Raw genomic sequence first — 24,565 nt, forward strand, 5'->3', positions numbered from 1 at the left:
GTTTACTCAATTAGATTTAAGACCCTATTTTTACAGAATTAGAATTTAACACCCTACAATAAGACTACAAATAAAACATTAACAAGCCAAAGATTTGGGGCAATCTAGTCCTTACGTGAGACTATTTAGTCAGCTTGACTATATGGATGCATCCACACACAAAAATTTTAAGTAGATTAGATGACTTCGGCAGACAAGATACAACAGCTGCCATACTGCCCTGTAAAGTCCTTAAATCAGGGAAACCAAAATACTAAACTAGGCACAAAATCTTTTAAGTCCTTTTCTGTTCCAGGAACACTTAGTGCATACAACCTTAGCTACTTTGAATCAGAGTTGACACAATGCCTGATGAATGGATGAATTATATAAAATATACATCACCAAAAGATCCAAATTATAAATCATTTGGCTTCAGTTTGTTTATGCTGAACAACTTTTTACCTAAAAATGTCAGTTAAATAAGAAGGAGCTTGAAAATTAGCAATCTGTTCCAGAAAATGCAAAATGTCTTATTCCTTACATACAGTAACTTGGTTCTGATTTTCAATTGTAAGTTTGAATTCCTGGGAGACATTAAACAACAGCAATAAAGCCAACTTCAAAGAAATCTCTTCTAATTTTTCCAATATCCTAGGAAATGAAAAAAAATGTAATAATTATGAATTCTATTATTCTATGGATGGTGTGAGTACAAAAACCTATGCATACCCAGTTTTAATCAAGAGAAGTTAGGTTCAGAAGGACTGTGATTTCCTTGTACATAGAGGTATGGCAATCCTCACGGAATTCTAAAAAAAATTAGTATGAAAAAGCTACACAATGCCCCTCTTGTTATCAGCCCAAAGAATCCGAATGTTCAATGGAAACCCAGCAATTCTTCGTACATATCAAAGAGTTACTCAATGTCTCGAACCTTATTTCACTCCAGTAACCAAACGGCTTCTAAAAATCCCTCTGAGGTATCAACTTTAAGAAGCGAGATTCTCACCAGCTGTCAGAGAGAATCAAAACACAGCTACTGCCTTTGGCATTAAACCCAAGCTCAACGTAGGGCGTGTCCGGGTTGCTGTGGAGCCTGTTCCAATGTCCATTCAAGGGTGGGTGCCCTGTGCTTCCCAGACATGCTGCCTCCCAGGACTCTCCCCGCTCGACAGCGCGCCCGGTGGGAGTCTCGCAGGAGGCAACCAGAGCGACATGCCGCCTCCCTCTCCAGCTCTTTCCTTGAAAGCCCCACCCCTCCGACTAGGGCTTCCCTACGACCACCCGCTTGACGCCCGTTAAAATGAGGGCAGCGGGGCTCCCGGCTTTCTCCAATCCATTGGGGGTACAGGGAAAGGGGTTCTGGATAGGAGGAGCCAGTGGGTGCCCGGCCCCTCCGGCGGCGGGCTTACCCTCCACCGCCTCCTACACGCTGCAGCCGCCCCGCTTCCTTGCGGAGGATCCCAAAGCACTGGGTCCAGCAGCAGTTCCCCATCGCATGCCGCCAAGGCGCCGCCGCTCCTCCTCCTCCCGCTCAAAGCCCAAGCCCAGGCCCGCAGCCGCATCCGCGCGGCACGAGCCGAATGAGGGTTCGGGGACCTAGTGCGGGCCGGCCGGAGCGCGCGGCGTGAGGGGCTGGGACGACGGGAGGGACGGGCGCTCGGAACAAAGGCAGGTTACTCTTGCGGCCGCCGAGTCGCCGCCGCTGGAGGGAGGGAGGCCGGGCTACGGGCTTTGGAACCCCGCACAGTCCGCATGGCCACTGGCTCGCTTCAGTCCCCCGGCCCAGCTCAAGTGTCCGCCTCCTGCCGCTGAAGGAGGCCAGTCCGGGCGTCGCGCGCCTAGGCCCTGCCTCTTCGGAGACCCAATAGGGCACGTTTCCTGGGCGGCCCGCCTCCTGCGGCGACTGGTTGTACGTCACTTCCGCTGGTTCGCTGTCGGCTTCCGGGGCCTCAGCTGGTTCGGTTGCTGGCGTGTTCGGTAGATTTTTTGGGCCGTGGTATCACTAGGAAGTCTCCTTTTCTTCTTGCAGTCTCCCGCTTCTTGATCCTGAGTGTCTTCGGTATCGTACGGTCAAGGCTCAGCTTCGAACTTTGTACCAAAGCCTTGTGAGTGGCTTACCCAGAGCCCCGAGCCAGGAGTCATCGGGTATGAGAACGGGCACTTCTCTGGCGGTGTATGCTTAGATTTTAAATATATTGCACCGTAAGGCAAATAGAGCCAGGGGACTGGTGGACGTGTTTTTGAATGCACCAAGTATTTTTTCTCTTCTGGTCTCCAGCTTGGCACCTCAGTGTCCATACTGCCTACACAGTAGGGAAACAATAATGTTGCCCTACTGGCCTCACTTTTATTTTAAGTCAAAGTTTCAAATAATTTCGTATGGAGCAGTTGGAAGTAAGTTAGAGAGCTGAGGTTTTTCAGGGACGCCAGCCTGGTCAATCCAAGCGTGCTGCCCAGAACTGTGGTAGATGGTAAAAGCCGCTCTTACGCCACTTGGTGCGAGGCGCCCTCTTCAGGTGCCCCTTTAAAACTCTGTTATTGTCTGTAGTTGGCCTTAAAATCGGATATGAGGTGTAGTTTAGTAAGTGCCTCGTCCAGTGCACGGGATGGCCTATTTACTAACTAACCAGATTGGGAAAATTGTTACGTTCTAGAAATTACTAGTGAAAACATGCTCTTTGAGCTACCAATTTTCCTGCTTCCTGAAATCTAGACCGACCAGAGTTTCAGTCTTAGCATTGCTCACTTAACCAATTTTGACCTTATTTGGGTTGGGTCTCAGTGGTTTTTGTAGTTATGTGCATAGGGATATGTTTGGCCCAATAGGCTGTAGTCAGTGCATGCTGGTGGAATGACTAAATGACTTAATCAATAAAGACTTTTCTTTACCCCTTTCAACCCCTGAAATCAAGCAAATGTACTTATGAAATAGGCTTTAAAATTCAGTTATAAATACTTAAAGAAACTAGTATATTCCTACCAGGGAATACTACTCAGCAACAACAAAAAACCCATACTATTAAATCTGCAGGAAGTTATACTGAATGAAATAGCCAGTCTCAAAAGCTTACATATTGTATAACTGTTTATATAACATTATAGAAATGACAAAATTCTAGAAATGGAGAAGAGATTATGGTCAGGGGCATGGATCCATTTCGTGAAAACCTATATCTTGGCTGTATCAATATCAATATCCTGTTTGAATTTTTTACGTTATGCTTTTTATTTTGAGATAATTACGGTGTCATATGCAGTTGTACAAAAATAATATTCAGAAATCACCACAGGTACCCTTTACCCCTTCCCTTAATGGTAACATTAAGGGAAAAACTAAACGGCAATAACAATCATACAAGCACCCACTGCTGAAAGCAGTATAGAGGTTCCTCAAAAAACCAAAAATAGAAATAACAACCCTATGTTTATTGCTCTGTATTATTTATAGTAAGATATGCAAACAACCAAAGTGCCTGTCAATAGATGAATGGATAAAGAAGATGTGGTGCATATACACAATGGAATATTATTCAGCCATAAAAAAAAATCCTGCCCTTGGCAAAAACATGGATGGACCTTGAAGGTATTATACTAAGTGAAGTAGGCCAGGTGGAGAAAGACAAATATCATATCACTTCACTTATTTGTGGAATCAAAAAGTAAAATGAACAAAATAGCTGTAGACACTGAGAAGTGAGGTGTTCACTGTGGGGGAGAGGTTAGGATGGGTGGTTAGGGAGGGTGAGAGGCACAAAAATCTCAGTCATATCATAAGTTGGTAATGGGATGGAAGTACAGCATGGAGAATATAGCCAATGATTCTGTAATATCTTTCTATGTTGACAGTACCACAGTAGTTGGGTTAAGGATTTCATGTATGTAACTGTTAAACCACTGTATTTTATGCTTGAAACCAGTATAGTACTGTATATCAACTATACTTCTATAAAAGAATACACTTAAAAATTACTTAATATCAAAAAAGGTTCAACCATACACATTTGAGGAACATTTTTTCCTATAGGCATTCTTATAAATCTTTATTAAAAGTAAATCTACTCCCTGTTAAGGATATGAATAATCCTTAGAATCAATACAAATGATTAAAATATTTTTAAAAATTGACTTCACTAATAAAAGCAATACAAATTAAAGCACAATGAGAAGTAATTGTTCATTAGGTTGACAAAAATTTACAAGTGAAATGTTCAGTCTTTGCACAGACACAGTGAAAGAGTATTCTTCTGAAATGCTGGGTATAGTGAAACTCATTTTGAAAAATTTGGAAATATTTATCAAGAGTCAGAAATAAACTAAATGCTCAATAATTAAAGGATGGTTAAGTTTGCTGGTATATTCTTATAACAATATATAACCATCAGAAATGCTTTTTGGAAAAACTAATAACATGGAAAATGCTGCTGAGTAATGTGTTAAAATATCAGGATAGAAAATAATATATATATTTTGTGTTCCAAAGGATGTTTAAAACAAAGCACAATCTTCTATGCACATATGCATTTTTCTCACATATTTCTAGGGGAAAATAAAGACCAAGATGTTAAATATCAAAATATTAATAGTAATTGTCTCAAGATTGCAGACTTGGGGAGTTTTTTTAATACTTCTCTATGTTTTCAGTTTTTCTTCAATGATCATTTAATACTTCTGTAATTAGAAAAAAATTTTTTTCATTTGGCCTGTCAACAGAATGTGTTAACTGATAGCCAACTCAATTAAGTTTGAGAACAAATGCAGATATTCAGAAAGTGATAAGGACTTGAATGTGGGTTGATTATTACAAACTGAGTTGAAGTATTTAATTTTTTTCTAGAAATGTATTAAATTTTCAAATTAACATAAGAGGCTGTTGGAATTTATCATGCTTTCTCACCAAATTTGACCTGAGTAATCTTATGTTCATTGTAATGCAGCATTAGAATTTTTTAAGCACTTAGTTGAGTGATGATCTGTTAGTTAAGTGGAATTAGCAGAGAGAAACCTAGTAACTGGAAGGGATTTTTGTAAGGCAAATCAACTCCTTCATTTTATAGATGAGAAAGAGGATTCCTAGAGGAATTACATGATTTGCCCAAGGTCATAAAATGAATTGGCATAAGATGAAGAAAGCCCAAGTCTCCCAGAAGCTATCTTGTGCTCTTGTGCATAGTATTGCTTCCCCAACCCTATGTTTAGACATGGGTGTGAAACTGGTAAAGACAATAGTGAAGAATGTTCTGATAAGATTTATGCGTTTAATTCATTACAGCTAGAGAATTCATTTAATATGGCAATTGGCCAGGGAGACTACTTAATTTACCAGTAAGAGACAAACAGATTATCTACAGTGATGGCCATTTTAATGTCAGCTTGCTAGAGAGACCCCATCTGTCTACCTTCCAGGTAACAGGACCTTTCTCCTTTCCTATCCCTTTCAAAGTTCTTTTCTCTCTAGTAGTTTATTCTGATGTCAAAGGAAAAGTTTTCCTCATTGATGATCCAAAGGCAGTCAGAATGCAGTCTGTACCTCCAACTGACTTCTGGATTATGTGGTTCCAAATCTGAATCTCTGCTCAGAATTCCTTCTCTATTAGCCACTAGTTACTTTTTGATTTTGTGAGATCAGTCACTGCTGATGTGTTGTTCTGTAGGTTCGGGGGTCCTTGCAAGGGGAAGAATTCTGTGTTCTCCATTACCATTCTGGTCCAAACTTGGACACACATTCATCCTTTTAATTCATTGGAGTGTAGTTTACAGTAGCAAAATTCACACAGGATACTAGATATGACTGCTATAATATGGCAATAATAAAATAATAATAAAATATACCTTATGGGTTTGTTGTCAGGATAAGTGATTAAGCATTTAGTCAAGTACTTAACCATAATATAAAAGCAAATGCTTAGTATACATTCAGGTGCTTACTGTAATATAACTGCTATAATTCCTATATGTACTGTAATTACATCATAGATGTAAATATTAGCTGTTGTTACTATTATTCACAGATTGAAGAAAATTTTCATCAACATTATTTTTTCCTTTGCAGCTATATCCCTGACATTCTGTGAAAAAATGTTAGCTTTTTCAAAATTCTGTCTCATAGGCATGCACTCAAGCATACTCCACATCACTGCTTGATAGCCAGTTCTAAGAAAGCATGGCCTACATAGAAGAGAGTTCTCCTTGTTTGTCCCATGATCAGCCTTTCTAGGATGACTGAAAATTAGAATATCCACTGAGTTATTGGAAGACCTTATCCCCTACCAACTAGGAGTGTTTGTCCTGGGAACCTAAATAGAATTATTTCATCATGACACAATAATCCTTCATTATAGGTCCAAAAGTCTTATTTATTCAGTCTGAAATAATCATATGTGAAAGACCAATAGTCCAGTCCAGGTTTAACTTGGTCCAGTATTGCCTACTTATTTTGTACATATTTACCTCCATTTTGAAGTAAAAATTTAGGTATACTCAGCTTAGTTTCAGCTCCTTAGTGGCTTGAATAGGAGTCTATTTCCATAAGAATAAGTAACACTTTGGGCATAGCACGGCTTTACTTCATACATAATATAACATTTTTTCAAAAAAATCAAAGTGAACCAGCTCTGTCTGCAATGCAAACAACCTTTGCATTATCATACAGAGTGGTTTAGTCCTTACAAATCACTGTTCTCAAATGCCTTTATTTATTCATTCATTCATTCATTCATTTATTTATTTATTTATTGAAGGATAGTTGACACACAGTATTACATTAGTTTCAGGTGTACAACACAGTGATTCAACATTTATATACATGATAATTCTAGCTACCAGCTATCACCATACAAAGTTGTTACAATATTTTGACTATATTCCTTATGCTATACATTATATCCCGGTTATTTATTTTACAGTTGGAAGTCTGTACATTTTTTGTTTTGTTTTGTTTTGTTTTTTGAGAGGGCATCTCTCATACTTATTGATCAAGTGGTTGTTAACATCAATAAAATTCTGTATAGGGGAGTCAATGCTCAATGCACAATCATTAATCCACCCCAAGCCTAATTTTCATCAGTCTCCAATCTTCTGAAGCATAACAAACAAGTTCTTATATGGAGAACAAATTCTTACATAGTGAATAAGTTACATGCTGAACAGTACAAGGGCAGTCATCACAGAAACTTTCGGTTTTGATCATGCATTATGAACTATAAACAATCAGTTCAAATATGAATATTTGTTTGATTTTTATACTTGATTTATATGTGGATACCACATTTCTCTCTTTATTATTATTTTTAATAAAATGCTGAAGTGGTAGGTAGATGCAAGATGAAGGTAGAAGACATAGTTTAGTGTTGTAAGAGAGCAAATGTGGATGATCAGGTGTGTGCCTGTAGACTAAGTGTTAATCCAAGTTAGACAAGGGCAATAAAACATCCATGGATGCAGAAGATTTCTCTCAAAACGGGGGGTGAGGTTCTAAGCCTCACCTCTGTTGATCCCCAATTTCTTACCTGATGGACCCCCTGCAACTGTGCCTGTCTTAGGTTGTTCCTCCCTTGAGGAATCTTACCCGTCTCTGGCTAACCAGTCATCTTCCGGGACCATACAGGGAAATGTAAAGTTGGTAAGTGAGAGAGAAGCCTTATTGTTTGAAAAGGTTAGCTTTTTACCTCTTTGCATATTTATGCCCTGTGGCTTCTATGCCCAGCATTTGTCTTGAGGTATCTTTACCACTTGGAAGAATTATGATACTCAGTAAATTCGATATGAGGCACGAATTCTATTTAAGGGTTGTAATTAGGAAGGAAGAAAAGCTATAGAAGTAGCATGCGGAAGAAAACTTGGGAAGATTGATTATTTCTTTGACATATCTTCTTGTAGAGTAACTTCAGCATGTATAGGTTTTAAACTACTAATTAAATTGTGCACACACATTAACATAATGGGAGTACAGTTACATAACCAGAGCAGACCTATAATTACCAGCCATCTCCAGTGAAACCAAGAAAACCAGTTAGGCACCTTAGGCATTTGTGAAAACTTATCTATGATATGGTGGATATTGTCCATCTGAACTTGAACAGTCTGAGAGAAATCAGACAAATTAAAACAACCCATTCCTGGGGACTGTTCACATCCCATATGTTCTTTTAACAGTAGATAGTCTGTAGTTGTAAGATTTTGGAGCGCTACAATTTGCACTTCTCCTAATTCTTGGTTGAGTTCCAACAGTATAGATCCAGTCAAATTTGTTGTTTTACTGTATGCACAGGCCAGCTTAGATATCTCCTTCTTCCTTCCCATGGCAAGTCCAGGAACCGGTGGGATGAGTGCATCTACAGCTGTAGCAGCGTGGATCTTTGTTGGGGTTTTTGATGATCCTCTTCTGGTATGAGTCTTCCAGAGAGTGCCAATGTTGGAAGTTCTTTTTCATATCATATCTTAGTTCATCCAATGCCTTTATTTTTGCAATGGTCTGTTACTTTACATTTGCATACCTAAGCTAAATGGACTATTTAAGTGATTTTTCAAGAACAAAGGCATGCAAAGATATGCTAAGAGATAAAAAGGAAAATAGAAGGGTAAATCACTTAATATTTCGGCCTCAGTCACCAGTACCCCGTTTCTTCGGACTTGGGTGTGTGATGAACTTCATTAGTTGGTCAGGATCACTGTATATAATGCACACTAAGTGATTTACTTCCTTTGCTTCACTCAACATTTACATTTCATAAAGAGAGGGATAAATAAGAACAATTATATAGAGTGCTTCTGCTAGGTAGAGTTTGTTACAAATATCTCATGCATCATCAGGAACTGAATTAGTAATTTGAACAGGAAGTTTATCATAAGGTATTAAATAAGTAAATCATAGTAAATGTTGGCAGGAAACTAAGGTCTAACAGACATAGCTACTGCTGGGAGCAGCTACAACCCTTGGAACTAAGGAGAAATGAACAGAAAAGTAATTTAAACATTTAGAGGAAGACCCTACAAGATACATATTCAGACCTCTGAGTACTGTGGATACCATGGAAACCATGCTTCCACTGTGGTAACAGAGAAGCTAGATAGAAGATGTCTGCCCATGGACCCACCTCGGTGGACAAGGCAGCACACGCCAGGGGGCAATCACCAATGGGCTGTGGCCACCGGTAAACACACTGCCCGGACTCCTTCCTGCTGATCTACTTGCCACCATATGGAGAACAAAGCAGCAGAAAAGGAATTACGTTGCTTCTTCCAGCCTTGTGGTGTTTCTCTAGTACCATATTGGAAGATGCCATCGTAAAGCCAGCCAGCAAAGGAGATGGTCTGCTGAATTGAGTTATAGCATCAAATGCAGGGCTAAAAAGGGTGGAAGATGAAAAGGAGTTTGTTAATACTGATGCAATCTGGGTTAGAAAGAAAGGCTTTTTTTTCCTAGTTAAAGATAAATTGGAATTTACAACAACCTTGTCTTGGAGCCACAGTCCAAAACACTAACACAAAAAGTGGTTTGGAGGTAGTAATACCCTTGAGATTTCTTGCAAAGCAAAAAAAAACACTCTTGGTGGGGGTCATACTTCTATCTAGGTTGCACAGAATTCCCATAGGTATATAAAACCACACTGAAAAAGGCCCTGCAATCACATACTACAAATTATCATGACACAAATCAGACACCTGAAAGAATAGAGATGAAAACAGAAACAAAGAACCTTAAATTTTGTAGAATAAACATAATAAAGCTGTCAGATAGACATAAACATGTTTGAAAGTTAATGTCATAAAAGAGAAAGCAAGGAAATATAATAGTTAAAATGACCAATAGAAATGAAAAAAGGCAATGAAATTAAACATTAATGGAGAAACTTCTGCTTCCAGTTAAGATGCAGAAGAGCATGAAAGACCTGGTAACAAGAAAAACCTCAACAAAATTAAAATAATATTTTTATATGAGGTCAGCAAGGAGCATAAACAAGAGAAAGCCTGGATAAACTAATTTTCAGAGAAAAATGAGACATTCATACATGAACAGAAAGCCTCAGCAGCTTCCTACATGAGAGTAGACGCCTGATCTAAAATTGGGCAGATGGAAAATTGACCTGCCAAAGATGGAGATTAAGAGAAACCAACCACACTTTAGATAGCAGTGTGGGTATGTGCAGTGCACTGGAATCTGGAAGAAGAATGTAGCAGATTTTTTTAAATGACCTCAGCAGTATCTCCCATCCTACATTCTCTTTCTACAATGTGGTATTGAGATTCCTCCCATCAAGTGGTAGTATCCATGATCCCTCCCTTGAATCTGCTCAAGTCTGCAATAGTGGTGGAATTCTGAAGTTAAGTCATGAAAGTGATACAGTTCTAGTCTTGCCTTCTTAGGAAATAGACTTTCCAACTCAGTGCAGTGTAAGGAGCCCATGGCTGCTGTAGTGTGAAGAGAAGTTATGTGAAACTGGTCTGGGTTATCCTAAGCTGAGTTCCCAGACAAAAGTCAGCCCTGACCAGCAGTCATGTCATTGCCGCCACCTCTAGATAATTCTTGCTCCTTGCCATTGGGTTACTTCCAGCCCGATTCATATAAGCATAATACAATGTTTTTATTTCAAAATTACTGTTATATTTCAATTCAAATGTCTTCATTTCAAATGTTTAAACTGAAATTTGAGGGAGTGTGTGATGGAGCAATAGATAACCAGAAAAATCTCCAGATTTGAAAATTACTCACCATGATAGTTCTCTTTCCACATGCCACTCACATCCAAATAATGCCAAGAAAGCAGTGGAGAAAAGCTGGAAGAGAAACTACACATTCTTCTGCATTCTCACGGTGCTTGGATTCTGGGCCCTAGCAGAATTGGCTCTAAAGATTAGCCAAAATTATCTGAAAGTAACTCAACTTCTTCCCAACTGAAATCCTGAAAAAATTAAAGACATAAATCTTATGTGTTGGGAGTTAGGCTAATTACAGGTAAGTTAAAACAAAAACAAAACTATAGCTTGACTCTTGTCTACATGACTTGGAAGAATCTGAGTAATCACCCTCACCCTAACTGAGGAAAGGGCTTGTACTCTGGGACTTATAAAAAAGAAACAAAAATTTTTTAGTCTTCATTGTTTTACATACAATGTAAATTAATTTTTTTAAGAGGACATGAAAATAAGAGGAAAAATTGGACCTATGATCAAGAAAAAGACAATTAAAAAAGGCCTAGAGATAACCCAACATTTAGACTTCATAGACAGAAACTTTAACATGAGTATTATAAATATGTGAAAGCATACACAAGAAAACTGTGTATTTGATAGTGCCAAAGAAAATATTAGTGAAATTGAGAACAGTTCAGAAGAAATTAGCCCACAGAGAGAAAGGATTGTGGGAAAAGTGTGTCAGCTGCCTATGAGATAATATCAAATGGTCCAACAAATTTGTACTTAAGTTCCAAAAGAGGAGGAAAGAACTGGGTAGAAAAAAAGCATTTGAAGAATAAATAATGGAAAACAATTACTAACATTTAACGAAACACATTAATCCATGGATCCAAAAAACTCAACAAATCCTAAGCAGGATAAATACAAAGAATCCACATCTAGTTATAGCATAGTCAAATTGGTGAAAACTTAAGAAAGAGAAAATCTAAAAAAAAAATGCATCTGGGGGAAAAGAAACAGGAGAACAACAGTAAGGACTGTGTCTGACTTCTCATCAGAACAAATACATAGCTGAAAGAAAAATAAAAACACTATGAACCTAGAATTCTCTATTTAGGGAAAATGTCTTTCAAAAATGAAGGCAAAATAAGGATATTTCCCAATAAACACAGAATTCAGTAACAGATTTTTACTACAAAAAATGCTAAAAGAAGCTATCAGGCTTCATGAAAATGATACCAAATGGACCTTTAGATTTAAAAGAAAATATGAAGAGTAATAGAAATGTGGGTAGATACAAACATCTTTTTTAAAAAAATGTTTAAAAGGACAAATGACCTTATAAAGAAAAAAGTAAAAATCCCAAACAATGTAGTGTGGGAGTCACAGCAAGTAGAAGTGAAAAATATGATAGTAGTATAAAGGAAGAAAAAGGCTAAATGGAAATATATAGTTAAAAGATTCTTCTACTGGTAAAGAAATGGTCCACATAATTCCAAGGTAGTCTATGGTAAATTAAGGATGCATACTGTAATCCCTAAAACAGGGTTTCTTAATTGCAGCATTGTCATATTAGGCCAGGTAACTCTTCATCACGGGGGCCTGTCTTGTGCACTGTAGAATGTTTAATAGCATCCTCACCCTTTATCCACTATCTGCCAGTCACACTCAACTCCCCCATGGTGACAACCAAAAATTTCTTCAGACATTGCCAAATGTCCCATGGGAATGAACATTTCCCCCTGCTGAGAATTACTGCCCTAAAGCAATCACTAGAAGAAATAATAAAGGAAACACACACATACCTCAAAGTAATTATGGCTATAAAGTCATTTGAAGAGGTAAAAGGGGATATTAAAAGCAAGAAAATAAACAGACACCTCAGTTCAAGAGCACAGTAAACAAGGAAAAGAAGGAAGACCTGATAGGATAAATGAAAAATTACAAGATGGTAAGACTTAAACCAACTATAAATAATTACTTTAAAATGTAAATGGACTAAGCACACCAATGAAAAGCTAGATTTTTTTCCCCCAGACTGGATTTAAAAAAACCCCACTATATGTTGTTCATAAGAGATGCACTCTTAATATGAGAATACGGATTAAAAGGAAAGGGTAAAAAAGAGATAACCATACAAATCATAATCATAGAGCTGGTGTATTATATTAGCATCAGACAAATTAGACATCAGTACAAAGGAACATCACCAGAAATAAAGAGGAGTCAGGAAGGAAATGTTTTCCTTCTAGCATCTGTGGCTGGTCTAATGATTAAAATAAATTAAGACATTAGAGAAAAATAATTTAATTATGTACATAGGAGAAATCCCCAAAAGTATGAGATTCAAAAGGCAGCCAGGCATAACATCCTGAACTAAGGAAAAGGGAAGGGATCTGGTGCTACAAGGGGAAGGAAGGCCATTCACAGGAGAAGAGGAAGTGTTTGGAAGGCAGAGTTTGCCCTGTTAATGCACATTAAGTTTCTTACGTAAAAAGTACTCTTGTAATAGCTCTCTTCTTGGCACAAGCCCCCTTTCCAATATGTATTTCCATTATAATTGCAGAATTACCCGACAGATGGGGAATTTTGTATTTCTTTTAGGCAGTTAAAGGAGAGGTGACTTCCTGAGTAAGCTCCATCTTGATTGCCTTTAGCTCAAAATAATCCTCATGCATGTTCTGGGGAGACTGGTTCTGAACTTCTTCAGAGATGTTTTATTATGAGAAGGTGAATTTATCAAGAAGACATAACAATCCTAAGTTGCATATGTACCTTAATAACTGTCTCTGAGAATGCAGCTGCCATGCTAGAGAGACTATGTGAAGGAGAGCTGAAGTGCACTGGCTCAAGCTCCAACTGAACTCCCAGCAGGCAACCAGGACAAATTGCCTATTATGTAAGTGAGGTCGTTTAGGCTTCTAGTTGTCTACCATCTTAGATGATATATATGAAGCAGAAGAACCAACCTATCACTTCACAAAATAGCAAGAAATAATACATTGTTTTAAGCCACTAAGTTTTGGGATGGTTTGTTATACAGCAGTAGATAACAGATATATACCTAAATACAAAAAATTAGGAACTGTCAATAAAAATGTTATTTAGTGATATGAAAGTCATAACTAAAGGAATCAGTAAAAAAAATGCCTCTTTGATGCTTTATTTTCATGTGTTACTGTGATAGAGATTTTTTTTAAGTTAAAAAAGGTAACTTATGAACAAATAAATTCTAAGAAAGTTGCCCAGAATGTAGTACATAAAGATAAAATATGAGAGAGGTTAATAGGCTGGAATATAGATGGGCAGGTATAAAGGGAGTTCCAGAAGAAGAAGAAGCAAGAAAGAATAGGGTTTGGAAATATTCAAAGAAATAATACCTGAAGTAGCATCAATATTTGATGGGATACAAATCCTCAGATTCAGAAAATACAATTCCTGAAATTAAATAAATAAGTAAAGGAAATCCGTATCTAGACACATCATATCAAAACTGAAAAACATCCATCCAAGTCATAAAAATCTTAAAAAGTGAGAGTGAACATATTATATTTACTTAACAGACTACTCAACAGCAACAATAAAAACTGAAAGACTGTGGAATAACATTTGAAGTGCTGAGGGAAAAGAAACCAGTAAATACCCAGCTAAAATATTGTGCAACAGGAAGAGCAATATAAAGGTATCTGCTGTATCTGCTACCTAGAAAGTTATGTAACTATGGCATTTCTTGTTGTGAAGATATTGGAATACTTTCGTACTGGTTTGTAAATAGCTGCTTCCCCAAGCCCTTTGGGTGTCCCTTAGGGTCCTCTCTCCCATCTCTCTAAAATCCAACAACTAAAAGGTTAATGCCTGGCACATAAAGAGGCTTCCAGGACTTTATTCCAGCTCTGTGATTGGTGGCTAGATTGGTTGGGCCCTGCCCATCTACTCGGTCCTACATCTGAGACACTGCCATTGGTTGTTCAGAGAACCCCAAAAGAACTGGCCTATTCCTTGCCCAAGCCTATTACCTGATTCTGGTAGTGTTGGGGAGTCCATATGGACACCACTGAGAGTATGTGCAGGTGCCTCCCAGCCTGCAGGCCTGCAAGTCATGTTGCTGTGGCTACGGTGTGCTAGCTCTCAACAATGTTCTCCAGGCTATAATGGGCATTTTCATTGGTAGCAGCACTTGTATCCTGGGGAGAATATGCCCGGTACCAATCTGGCTGCCTCCCAGTGCTGTGGCCACATGCTGCAGGGTGACACTCCTTTGGATTCACTTTTGAATGGCCACTTGAGGAAATGATAACCTCCTTAGGACTTTGAGAAAGCCATGGAGAAATGGAGAAATCAATTAATGGCCAGTATTGAAGGCCACTTTTGGTTCTAGCCAGGTGCTGCAAGTTATTCCAGCATGGAACTGTGACAGACATGAGGCCATGGACGAAGGTCAGACTATATCGGTGGTTTGGAGCCAGAGGATTCTCTTTTAGTTACCCTGTTGGATATCAGTTATATTTAATGGGATGACTCTGTTAAAGCACATCTTAACACCCTTCAGTACAGGCACACAACATTTTTTTTATCATAAAAATGAGAGCCTAACTACACAGTGCTTGCTCTGTGCCAGGCATCACTGTAAACATGTATTAAGGCATTTGGATAATAGAATTATAATGAACACTCATTTTATAAATGGCAGTACTAAAACATAAAGAGGATATTCAAAACTTAAGTTTTAGAGTTGGGATTTGAACTCAAGAAGCCTAGACACTGAACCAGTAGTAATCCTTGCAATGCTATGCTCCTTTTCTTCTAGATTTTAGAATTAGGTTCAACCTAATTATGATATTCCAGTAAGAGATAATAGAGAGAGTAACTATGTAAAAATCCTAGATAGTAATAAAATAGAAAAAAATCTAATATAGGCCAATATTTTAACAATTAGCATTATTAATATAAAGAGAACTTTACTATGTTTTGAGACTACAAGTCACCTAATTACTCTCAATATAGTGAGGACTTTGTTGAAGCAGTTTAATATAGTTTTCTATATCAAGTTATGGCTGAGGGGGTGTCATTCAACTAAGGACACCTATGTAAAATAAAAGAGTTCAACTGCAATTTATAAAATTCTAGCAGATGATTTGAAAATTACTAGAATGATATACTGTACATCACAGTTTATATTACAAGTGGTTTTACATAGTTTATTTAGAGGACAAAGTGCAATACATTTTTAATCAGTGAATGTAAATTGATATCTATGAATTTAGAATATCATATCAGCTGTAAAATACAGCACATTGTCTATCACTTAGCGTGCACTTGCTGGTGAATGAGTGTTTATCTGCTCCACAATGGACTTCTTTCCAATCCTTGAGCCCCTGGTTGTTTAGATCTGTGCTTCTAGGGCTAGCTCCAAACCCAATGGCTCAGTGATTTACAGGAAAAATCAGTCCTTACTTGCCAGTTCGTGTAATGTATTTTTCCTAGCCAAATAAATCCTCACTTTTGTGGATAGAATGTAGCTATATACAAAAACAGAGTATTTTGTTTACTATTTTTAATGACATAATAGACATGACAGGTACTATTCTAAAAGGTAGGGCATGACATGAATATATACACTTATTCATGGATCTACAAAACAATATTAATGTTCTAAATGGAGTGTTAGATAAGGAAATAACATTGAGTTAATCTTTACTTATGTTATATTTGTAATTTACACAATGCAAAATATGAAAGTCAGGACCTATTCAGATTTTTGTCAGTAGGGAGCAGTCAGATACAGATTTTAAATTACCACTGACTGTGGAAGACTAGACTTTTCCATGCTTATTCTTTTAGAGCATTGGAACCATGTTGAGTACCTGATAGCTCTCAGAACAAAGAGAGAGGTTTTTCCAAAATCAAACTGTTTGTTTCATTTCTGCTCTCATTTTTCAGGTATTCTAACTGGCATAAATTATATTTCTTATGACTGGATTAAAAGACTTTTAGAATTATTTTAGATTAGAATTTAGGGGTGCTTCATGTCATAATAAGGAGACCACAAAGCAGAGTTAAGAAGCAAGCACAGTTAGTACTAAATCCAGAAGTTCTAACTTAAGAGTGTTTGTTCTAAATTAAATTAGTTATTAAGTTCTACATCAAAAGTGCTAACCCTGGATAGTTCAGTTGCTAATTCTTAATGAAAACTATTTTGAAATGTTGATCTAATTCTTTCAAAGTTCTCTGCTAATTCCTTAATCCAAGAACTGTGTGCTTCTAGCTTCTTTTTACTCCAGTTCATCTTGTTTTTGTTTCTGAATTTATTTACTCCTTACTAATTTAAATTTTTAAAAATGATCATGAAATATTTTATCTTTTTAAAATAATGCTTAGATCAAGAAACAGTCTGAGAAAGAGACTTATGCTCAGGGAATTTATTGGAGCATGCTCTTGGGGTCAATGAGAGCCTGTAGGGGGAGACAAGAAAGTAAAGATTGGGCTGAGGAAGGAGTTGAGCAGCTCTGGAGACGGGGTCTTATACTCCTCTCTCTACCAGTCATGGGTAGCAGGCTGCTTCTGGGGACAGGGCAAGGCCTTGGTGAGCTGACTATGGTTAGGGGCAATTCCTGGAGAGGACTCAACTGGGAATTCTCAGCTGCCAACTTCCCTAGAAGCTAGGGGAATGAGTGTCCTATGTCTCAACAGAGATCTGGGTGGCACACCACAGCATCTACTACAAATATATATAATATGTAAATAAGACATACAGATTAAAACAAACACCCAGATAAAAACAAATTATACCCCCCAGCCCCCCACCAAGGTGTCCATGTCCTAATCCCTGGAACATGTGTTATATTTTATCTTAGATGGTAAAAGGGATTTTGCAGATTTTATTAAATTAAGAGATTATCTGGGTTTTGCTTGTAGGCCTAATGTAATCACAATATCTTTATAAGACAGAGGCAGGTAGGTCAGTCAAGAGGAGATGTGATGATGGAAGCAGAGATTGGAGCATTGTGGCCAGAAATCAAGGAATGTTGCAGCCTCAGGTGGAAAAGCCAAAAATTTATTCTCCCCTTGGTCCTAGAAGGACCCCAGCTCTGCCAACACTTTGATTTTTGATCCATAAGACCCATTTCAGGTTCCTGAACTTCCAAACTGTAAAATAGTAGATACATATTGTTTTAAGCTATTAAATCTGTGGTAAATGGTGATAGCAGCAATGGGAATAGGCCTAGGCATTAGAACCACAGATTAAGCAACAGACATTAACCATGCCTCTAAAAACACCTGTATGTCCTCTCCAATCACATCCTCTTCCCTTTCTACAAAAATTAACTACTATTCTGAATATTAATTTACCATTTTCTCATTTTTCGTTATAGTTTTACTGTATCTGCATGTATTTCTAATGGTGTATTGTTAAGTGTTTATGTTTTCATAGTATTCTGAAATTGCTCTATCAGCCAACATTGTGTTTTTGAGATTCATCTATATGAACATATGAAGCTATGGTTCATTTATTGCTGTTAGTATTTTAGTTTTATGAATATATGGTAATCTAGTTATCCTACTATTGGATGTTGTTCTACCTTTTTCATACTAGCAAAATAACTGCAGATTTTCCTCTGAATGGTTTAGGGCAAGGTCTGAGGAGAATCACTGGATCAGTGTAGTATCATAACCTTTCCCTTTTTATTTACTACGTATTTCCTGGCAAATGAATGAATATGTTTCTCATTATCATGCCCTAATTTAAATGGTAAGTTCTTAGATGATAGGAATTGTGATACTAAACATAGGTTTTATACTATACAATACTTTGTACAATGTGTTATTGGTGCTGAATAGTTGTTAAATAATAGCAATAAATGTTATGTACTACCTGCACTAAGGGTTAGGATCTTCTGACTGCAAACAAGAGAAACTCAAACTTCTACAAGCTTACATTGAAAATGTGTTTTTCTGGCTCACATATGTGGAAATTTCAATGGGAGGAGCTAGAGCTTTAAGGCACAGCTAGATACAATGGTTGAAATGATGTCCTTAGGACTTTATCTTCCTCAGGTTGTCCATCTCTGCCTGACCTTATTCTCAGAAAGAGAATATCATAATGGAAAGATGCCTGTTGTTGGCTCCACATCTACTTCATCTTACAAGTCATTTTTCAGAAACAGATAACATTCCATTACTCCTAGTGACCAAATATGAAATCTCTGATCATCTGGAGAGTTTTGATTTGCTTTGTTTGAGTCACAAAAGTCCTACCTGCCTTACATGGACTGAAAATATTCATATGGAATGGGTGAGGGTCCTACAAAGGGAAGGATGCTGAGAAGAAATATCTTCTAGCTCATATGTCAGGCTACCTTCCCAAGTTTAATGCTCTTAATACTCTGCTCAATGTGAAGGTGATTTTTATATTCTAAGCCTAGACCAAAATATGGCATATACAACTCACTGAAGAAAAATATATGGTAGTTATTAACATAACAGTATTTACCCAAAATGGCAATATTAATAATAATACTAATAAATGCTACTTATTGAATGACTAATAGGTTACATGTTCTGCTAGGTACTTTTCAAGCTATTTTTTTCTGTTTATTAAATTTATTAACTTCACTGCTTAGATCAGTTTCCTCATTTGTCAAAAAGAACATGGCTAGATAATATTTAGTATCTCTTCCAAATTAAATGATACAGGAATTTATATTCAATTGACTTCCACTCTAAGATTGGAGATGAGTTGTTACAGAAAATATTTAGACCAAGTACCTAATAAAATTTCACTTGGCACATACAGAAAAATATTTATTCACTAGGGACTACCTTCTGTGTCTGTGGAAGAAAGCTGTGTACTCTTATGCGTAAGTAGACTATTTAAAAAATTCTGATTAGGGTGGGCAGGACATTCTAGTCGTCTCTTCCATGCTTCACTGGCACCAGAACTCTGGAGTTTTATGCCTGTCATTGCCTTGAGAGGTTCAGAGTTGATCCATCTCCTCCAAATATCAGTCAGCTTCTAATTATAACAGTTTAGGAAAAGACTTTTGAGTTGCACAGTAAGACATCCTATTTCCAATTTCCAATTTGTCTTACTTTCATAATTCCTTTATCCTATTTATTATGCAAGCTGACTTTTATCATAGTTCTGATGTAAAGACTTTGATGTTATTGTATCGGCTTACCTAGGCTAATTTTCTTATAATAATTAATAATACCATTGCTTCAAGTAAAATTTCACAATATCATTGATTATTTGCCTGAAGATACTTGTGATACTTATACTCAGTAGTTTTCACAATATCTGACACCTTCTAATGAATAATTTTCCTCATGCAAGGCTTTATGGTAATATATTTATATGTATTTACATTTATTTTTTCACATTCTTCTTTTATTTCCCTTATCACACATAATATTTCTCAACAGCTAACTCTTTTCTTAGGTTTTACTTCCAAGTCTAAATGAAGGAGTATGTCTAACTTCCTTTATTTCAATTATAAAAATTATGTTGTAAGATTTGTTTTGTCCTTTCTTCATATAGTCACTTTAAGTTATGACGAGTTGCAGGACTACTGATAAAATACTTGTCAACTTTCTTTTTGAGCATATTTTATTTCCAGTTGTCAGTTCTCATTAGTTTTTTCATATGTATAAGGCCTTCCCTATGTTAAGATACTTTAAAAGCAAGCCAGAAGGTATGCTTCAAGACAAAGATATTTATTTGTTCAAGAAGAATGGGTAAAATGAGAAGAAAGGATATATTAGACACTATCTGTGTAAATAACCTACCAGGGAGTTTCAAAGGTGGGGACAATCACAACCTGTCTGGGAAATCACTAAAGTTGCATGAAGGGGTAGCTTTAACATGAGGAGACTGCATTCTTCAACACAGACTGGATAAAATTTAATGGTTCTAACTGGGTAGAGAGGGTGAAAAAAGACCATTCCAGGTATAGGGACATCATGCAAAATATAGGGAGGCTCAGAGAACAGAATGTAACATGGTAGGACCATTCATTTCTTTCAGCATACATTTATTGATTGTCAAATGTAAGAGACCCTGTGTAAGTGATGGGTGAACAAGTTATTCCTGAGCTAAGGAGCTTTCACACAGGAGGCTATTAGATTATACTCTCCAGACCTGCTTGATGTCTTACTTCAGATGTTTCAGTCTCAACATAGCCAAAACTGAACACAGGCTCTTAACCCGGTGACCATCTTTTCCTTTGGGGGCAAAGGGTGGTTTCCACTGATTGTAAGCTTAGAAGCCTTAGAGGCTAGCTCCCCCCAACATCTTCTTCTAATCAAAACATGGGCACATGATCTAGACCCCACCTTTGAGACACTCCTGCCAGGACCTTGTGTCTGAAACAAGATTTAAAGACAAAGACTAAGGGGTGGTGACAGTCATTGCTTTTAAAGTATCTTAACATAGGGAAGGTTATCCTGCACAGTAGCAGTGTGGCAGTGATGTCTAGCTGTGGCAGCAGTGGTGTCCTCTGGTGACAATAGCTCACTTGCCAGACTTTGTCTGTGAATAGATGGTTGTAGCTCTTCTTGCTTTTGTCTCAGAATGACCTTGGTTTTTGCCCGTTTTCCAACTCTGTTCTTACAACCTTACCTCCATTCTGTAAACTCCTAAACTGCTTTTGTTTAGGTTACTTCTTTTAAGCTAGGGTATATGATGCCCTGGTGTTCTATAGCACATCTTCTTAACCTGTGTTTGATTTCAGCTGCAGCTGAGGTGAACATTCCTGTGCAAGGCCGTACTCTCCTCACTGACAGTGTTACTAAGCAGGAGCCACTTGTTTTCAGCCTTCTGCTCCAGAGCCTTCTCTGATGCTGCTGCAGTCCGTCTGCTCACAAACAACACAACTGAAAAGTACAGGGGCTAACGCTCCCGGGGGAACCCTTAACCAATGAGGGAAGACAGAAGATGGAAAAATGTTTCTTCTTCTTGATCTTTGGGCAGATAATTCTGGTGGATATTGCATATACTTCCAGAATATCCTAGTGGCAAGCATTGTGCACAGTACTAATTTGGTAAGACACCTTTAAATTGGCTTTTCACCTCTATCATACTCTTCCCCCTCCATCAACCCTGCTTTCTGGTATCAAATCCCTAATTAGTTGTCCCAATTCCTTATCTTAAGTTCTGCTTTCATGGAAAGACAAACAAACACAGAGAGCTAAAGTTGATTTCCATTGCTTGCAACCAAATACACTGATATACTCCATGCCTATTATTCATCCAGGTTCCACTTTCTTGATTAATGGTACCATCATCCATAGTGCACAAATACTTAGGAGTCATTCTTGACCCCTTCACCTTCTTCCCCATTTTGGTCTCTGAATTACTTCAAGTCCAGTTGATTTTATCTCTTGAATATTTCTTGAATGCATTCATTCTTCTGTCTTCACTACCACCACTTTAGTCCCAACTGCCAACATCTCTCATGGGTCCTACTGCAGTAACTAGTTTATTCACATCCACTCTAGCTATCTGTCCAATCTCTTTATCACATTGAAACTAGAATAATATCTTCAAAATTCCTATTAGCCCTTACTTGAAATACTTAATGGTGTTACATCACTCTAAGAATAGAGACAAAATTCTACAAGCTGTTTCAGAAGGTTCTGCATGATGGGCCTCTCCTTCATCCGCAGAGGTATCTTCAAGTTTTGCACTCCTCGCTGCCCTAGCCACACTGGCCTACTTTGAGTCCTGCATGCTCACCAAGCCCACAGAATATTTTCATGTGTTATTCCATATGCCTGTAATCTTTCTCCTCTCTTCGCTTTTCATTCTGCAGTTAAGAGTGTGGACTCTAGAACCAGAGTACTCTGGTTTATAACCCCAGTTCTACTATTTCCTGGCTTTGTGACTTTGGGCAAGGTACTTAGCTATTATGTGCCTCAATTTCCTCTTGTGTAAAACAGAGGTAATAAAAGACTCAATCCAGAGCAATGCTTGAGGATTAAATGGGTTAGTATTACACACAAAGCATGTAAAATAGTACCTAGCACATAGCATTACTATGTAAGGGTTGTTTTTTTTGTTAGTCAACTATCTCAGATTAGGCATTACTTTTTCAGGGAAAACTTTCCCTAACTTCCCCAAATAAATCAAATGCCATCATTCTAGGCACTTGTTCCTTTCTTCATAGCACTAGTAACAGTTGCAGTTTTACATTTATTTATGTGATTATTTTTTCATAACTGAAATATTGGCTGCACAGCTGTTTCTTTTATTATTTTACTTTAAACTGTATGTATATCTGCATTCTTTAAAATTTTGCTATCGGATAGTTGCCAGTTTTATTGAGATATAATTGACATGATAAGCTGCATGATAATATTTAAAGTGTATGATTTTGTAAGCTTTGGTATATGTATACAGCTGTAAAATACCACCACAATCAAACCTTACAAAGTTTTAAGTAACCTTACTCCCCATATGTGTTTTCCTTATGCCGTCTTTATGTGATGTTCTGATGCTTATACACCTGAAAGTATATGTCAGCCATACAATTAATGATAGTTTAGTTTTATGTAAAATTCTAGATTTGAAATACTCATTTGATACTTTGAAAATATTGCTTCATGTTCTTCTTGCATGCCAGTTTTGTTCCTGCACTTTTTATGTGATTGATTAGTATCTTTTTCTACAATTAGACAATAAACTCTATGAAGGCAGAGGTCTATAGTTTCTGCTCATCATTTTATCCCATTGTCTAACCAGCACAGTGCCTTGGCGCCTAACAGATGCTCATTCATATTTGTTGAGTGAATGAACAAAGGTGTAAGGTGAGACAAGATTAGAAGATATTTGGGATAATGTTTTGGATGGCCTTAAATGACAGTTGAAGAGTCTGTATTTAATTTGGCAAGCAATACAGTTACACAGGGTTTTAAAATAGTTCAGTGTAGTGACATAATTAGAGTGGCACTTTAGGAAGCTTATTCTGGCAGCACTATATTAGATACATTGGAGTACAGGATACTAGTATCATGGAAACCAATTGTAGCACCATAGCAACAATGTAGGCTAAATAAGGAAGGCCTGAACTCAAATGCTAGGGTGGAAGTTGCAGATTGAAGACATAATTGAGATAGAACAGGACTTGACAAAGGTAGGGAATCATTCTAAGATAATTTTTAAATTTCAGGTCTGAATGACTGGGACACAGTGTTCCATGAGCAAAAGTTGATTTCAGACAAGCAGTTTGGATGAGGCATATGTCATGAGTTAGGTTTTAAGTAATTTGGTCTGAAATGCTTTTGGAGTGTTCACATCAAGGAAAAAGCTGAAAATATGGCTGTGGAATTCAGGACTTAGGTCAAAACTAGATATACAGTATTAAACAGTGTTCACCAACTATAACCCATGGGTATGGTGGGTAAAATTGCAGTATTTCCAGAATCTCTCCCCTTGCCTTTGTCTATCTCCATATCAATAGGTGTTTCCAAGGTGTGGAGAGAAGTATCTATCTCCATATCAATAGGTGATTACAAGGTGGGTGGAGAGGCAAATGCTCCAGGACTGGAGAGGTTTTTTGGGCCTCCTCAGCAGAAATGAGAGTGAAACCGTAAGAGGGAGGGAGGCCAGAAAGCAAATGGAGCCAGGCTTCTTGTAAACAGTAAAAGGCCTTCCCCCCATCTAGTTTTTCCCTCGACTGATTTTGGTTTCAGTGCTTTGTGGTTTATTTGCCCTGACTGGGAAACATTTTCCCCCAGAGGTACAGGTATCCAACCTTCTGCCCAATTTCTATGGCCCACAAGCCAATACTGTATTTTACATTTTTTTTTGATGTTATCATTAATCTACAATTACATGAAGAACATTATGTTTACTAGGGTTCCCCCTTCACCAAGTCCCCTCCCACAAACCCCATTACAGTCACTGTCCATTAGTGTAGTAAGATGTTATAGAATCACTACTTGTCTTCTC

At 37.5% G+C, this 24,565-nt stretch overlaps 1 protein-coding gene and 1 long non-coding RNA gene across 7 annotated transcripts in view; one reads left to right on the top strand and one right to left on the bottom strand.

The window, feature by feature from the left end:
• The window catches only part of AP1AR (adaptor related protein complex 1 associated regulatory protein), a 44,281-nt gene extending 42,495 nt beyond the window's left edge, over positions 1-1,786 (bottom strand). Inside the window, exon 1 of one of the 5 annotated variants that reach the window (XM_037001160.2) lies at positions 1,395-1,786. In XM_037001160.2, the coding sequence (XP_036857055.2) occupies positions 1,395-1,477 (83 nt within the window). In that variant the 5' untranslated portion in view covers positions 1,478-1,786. The remainder of the gene's footprint in view (positions 1-1,394) is intronic. The other 4 variants (XM_037001159.2, XM_037001157.2, XM_037001161.2 and 1 more) reach the window with 4 other exon arrangements.
• A 126-nt stretch (positions 1,787-1,912) lies between these two features.
• Positions 1,913-24,565, top strand: part of LOC108397465 (uncharacterized) — a 69,277-nt gene continuing 46,624 nt past the window's right edge. The window contains exons 1-4 of one of the 2 annotated variants that reach the window (XR_001853193.3): positions 1,913-2,130; positions 3,434-3,568; positions 5,255-5,388; positions 21,348-21,657. This is a non-coding gene — a long non-coding RNA (uncharacterized lncRNA). Of the gene's footprint in view, positions 2,131-3,433; positions 5,389-21,347; positions 21,658-24,565 lie in introns of both variants that reach the window. The other variant, XR_012131622.1, reaches the window with a different exon arrangement.

The sequence above is a fragment of the Manis javanica genome, chromosome 5 (assembly GCF_040802235.1).
Source record: "Manis javanica isolate MJ-LG chromosome 5, MJ_LKY, whole genome shotgun sequence".
NCBI lineage: Eukaryota > Metazoa > Chordata > Mammalia > Pholidota > Manidae > Manis > Manis javanica.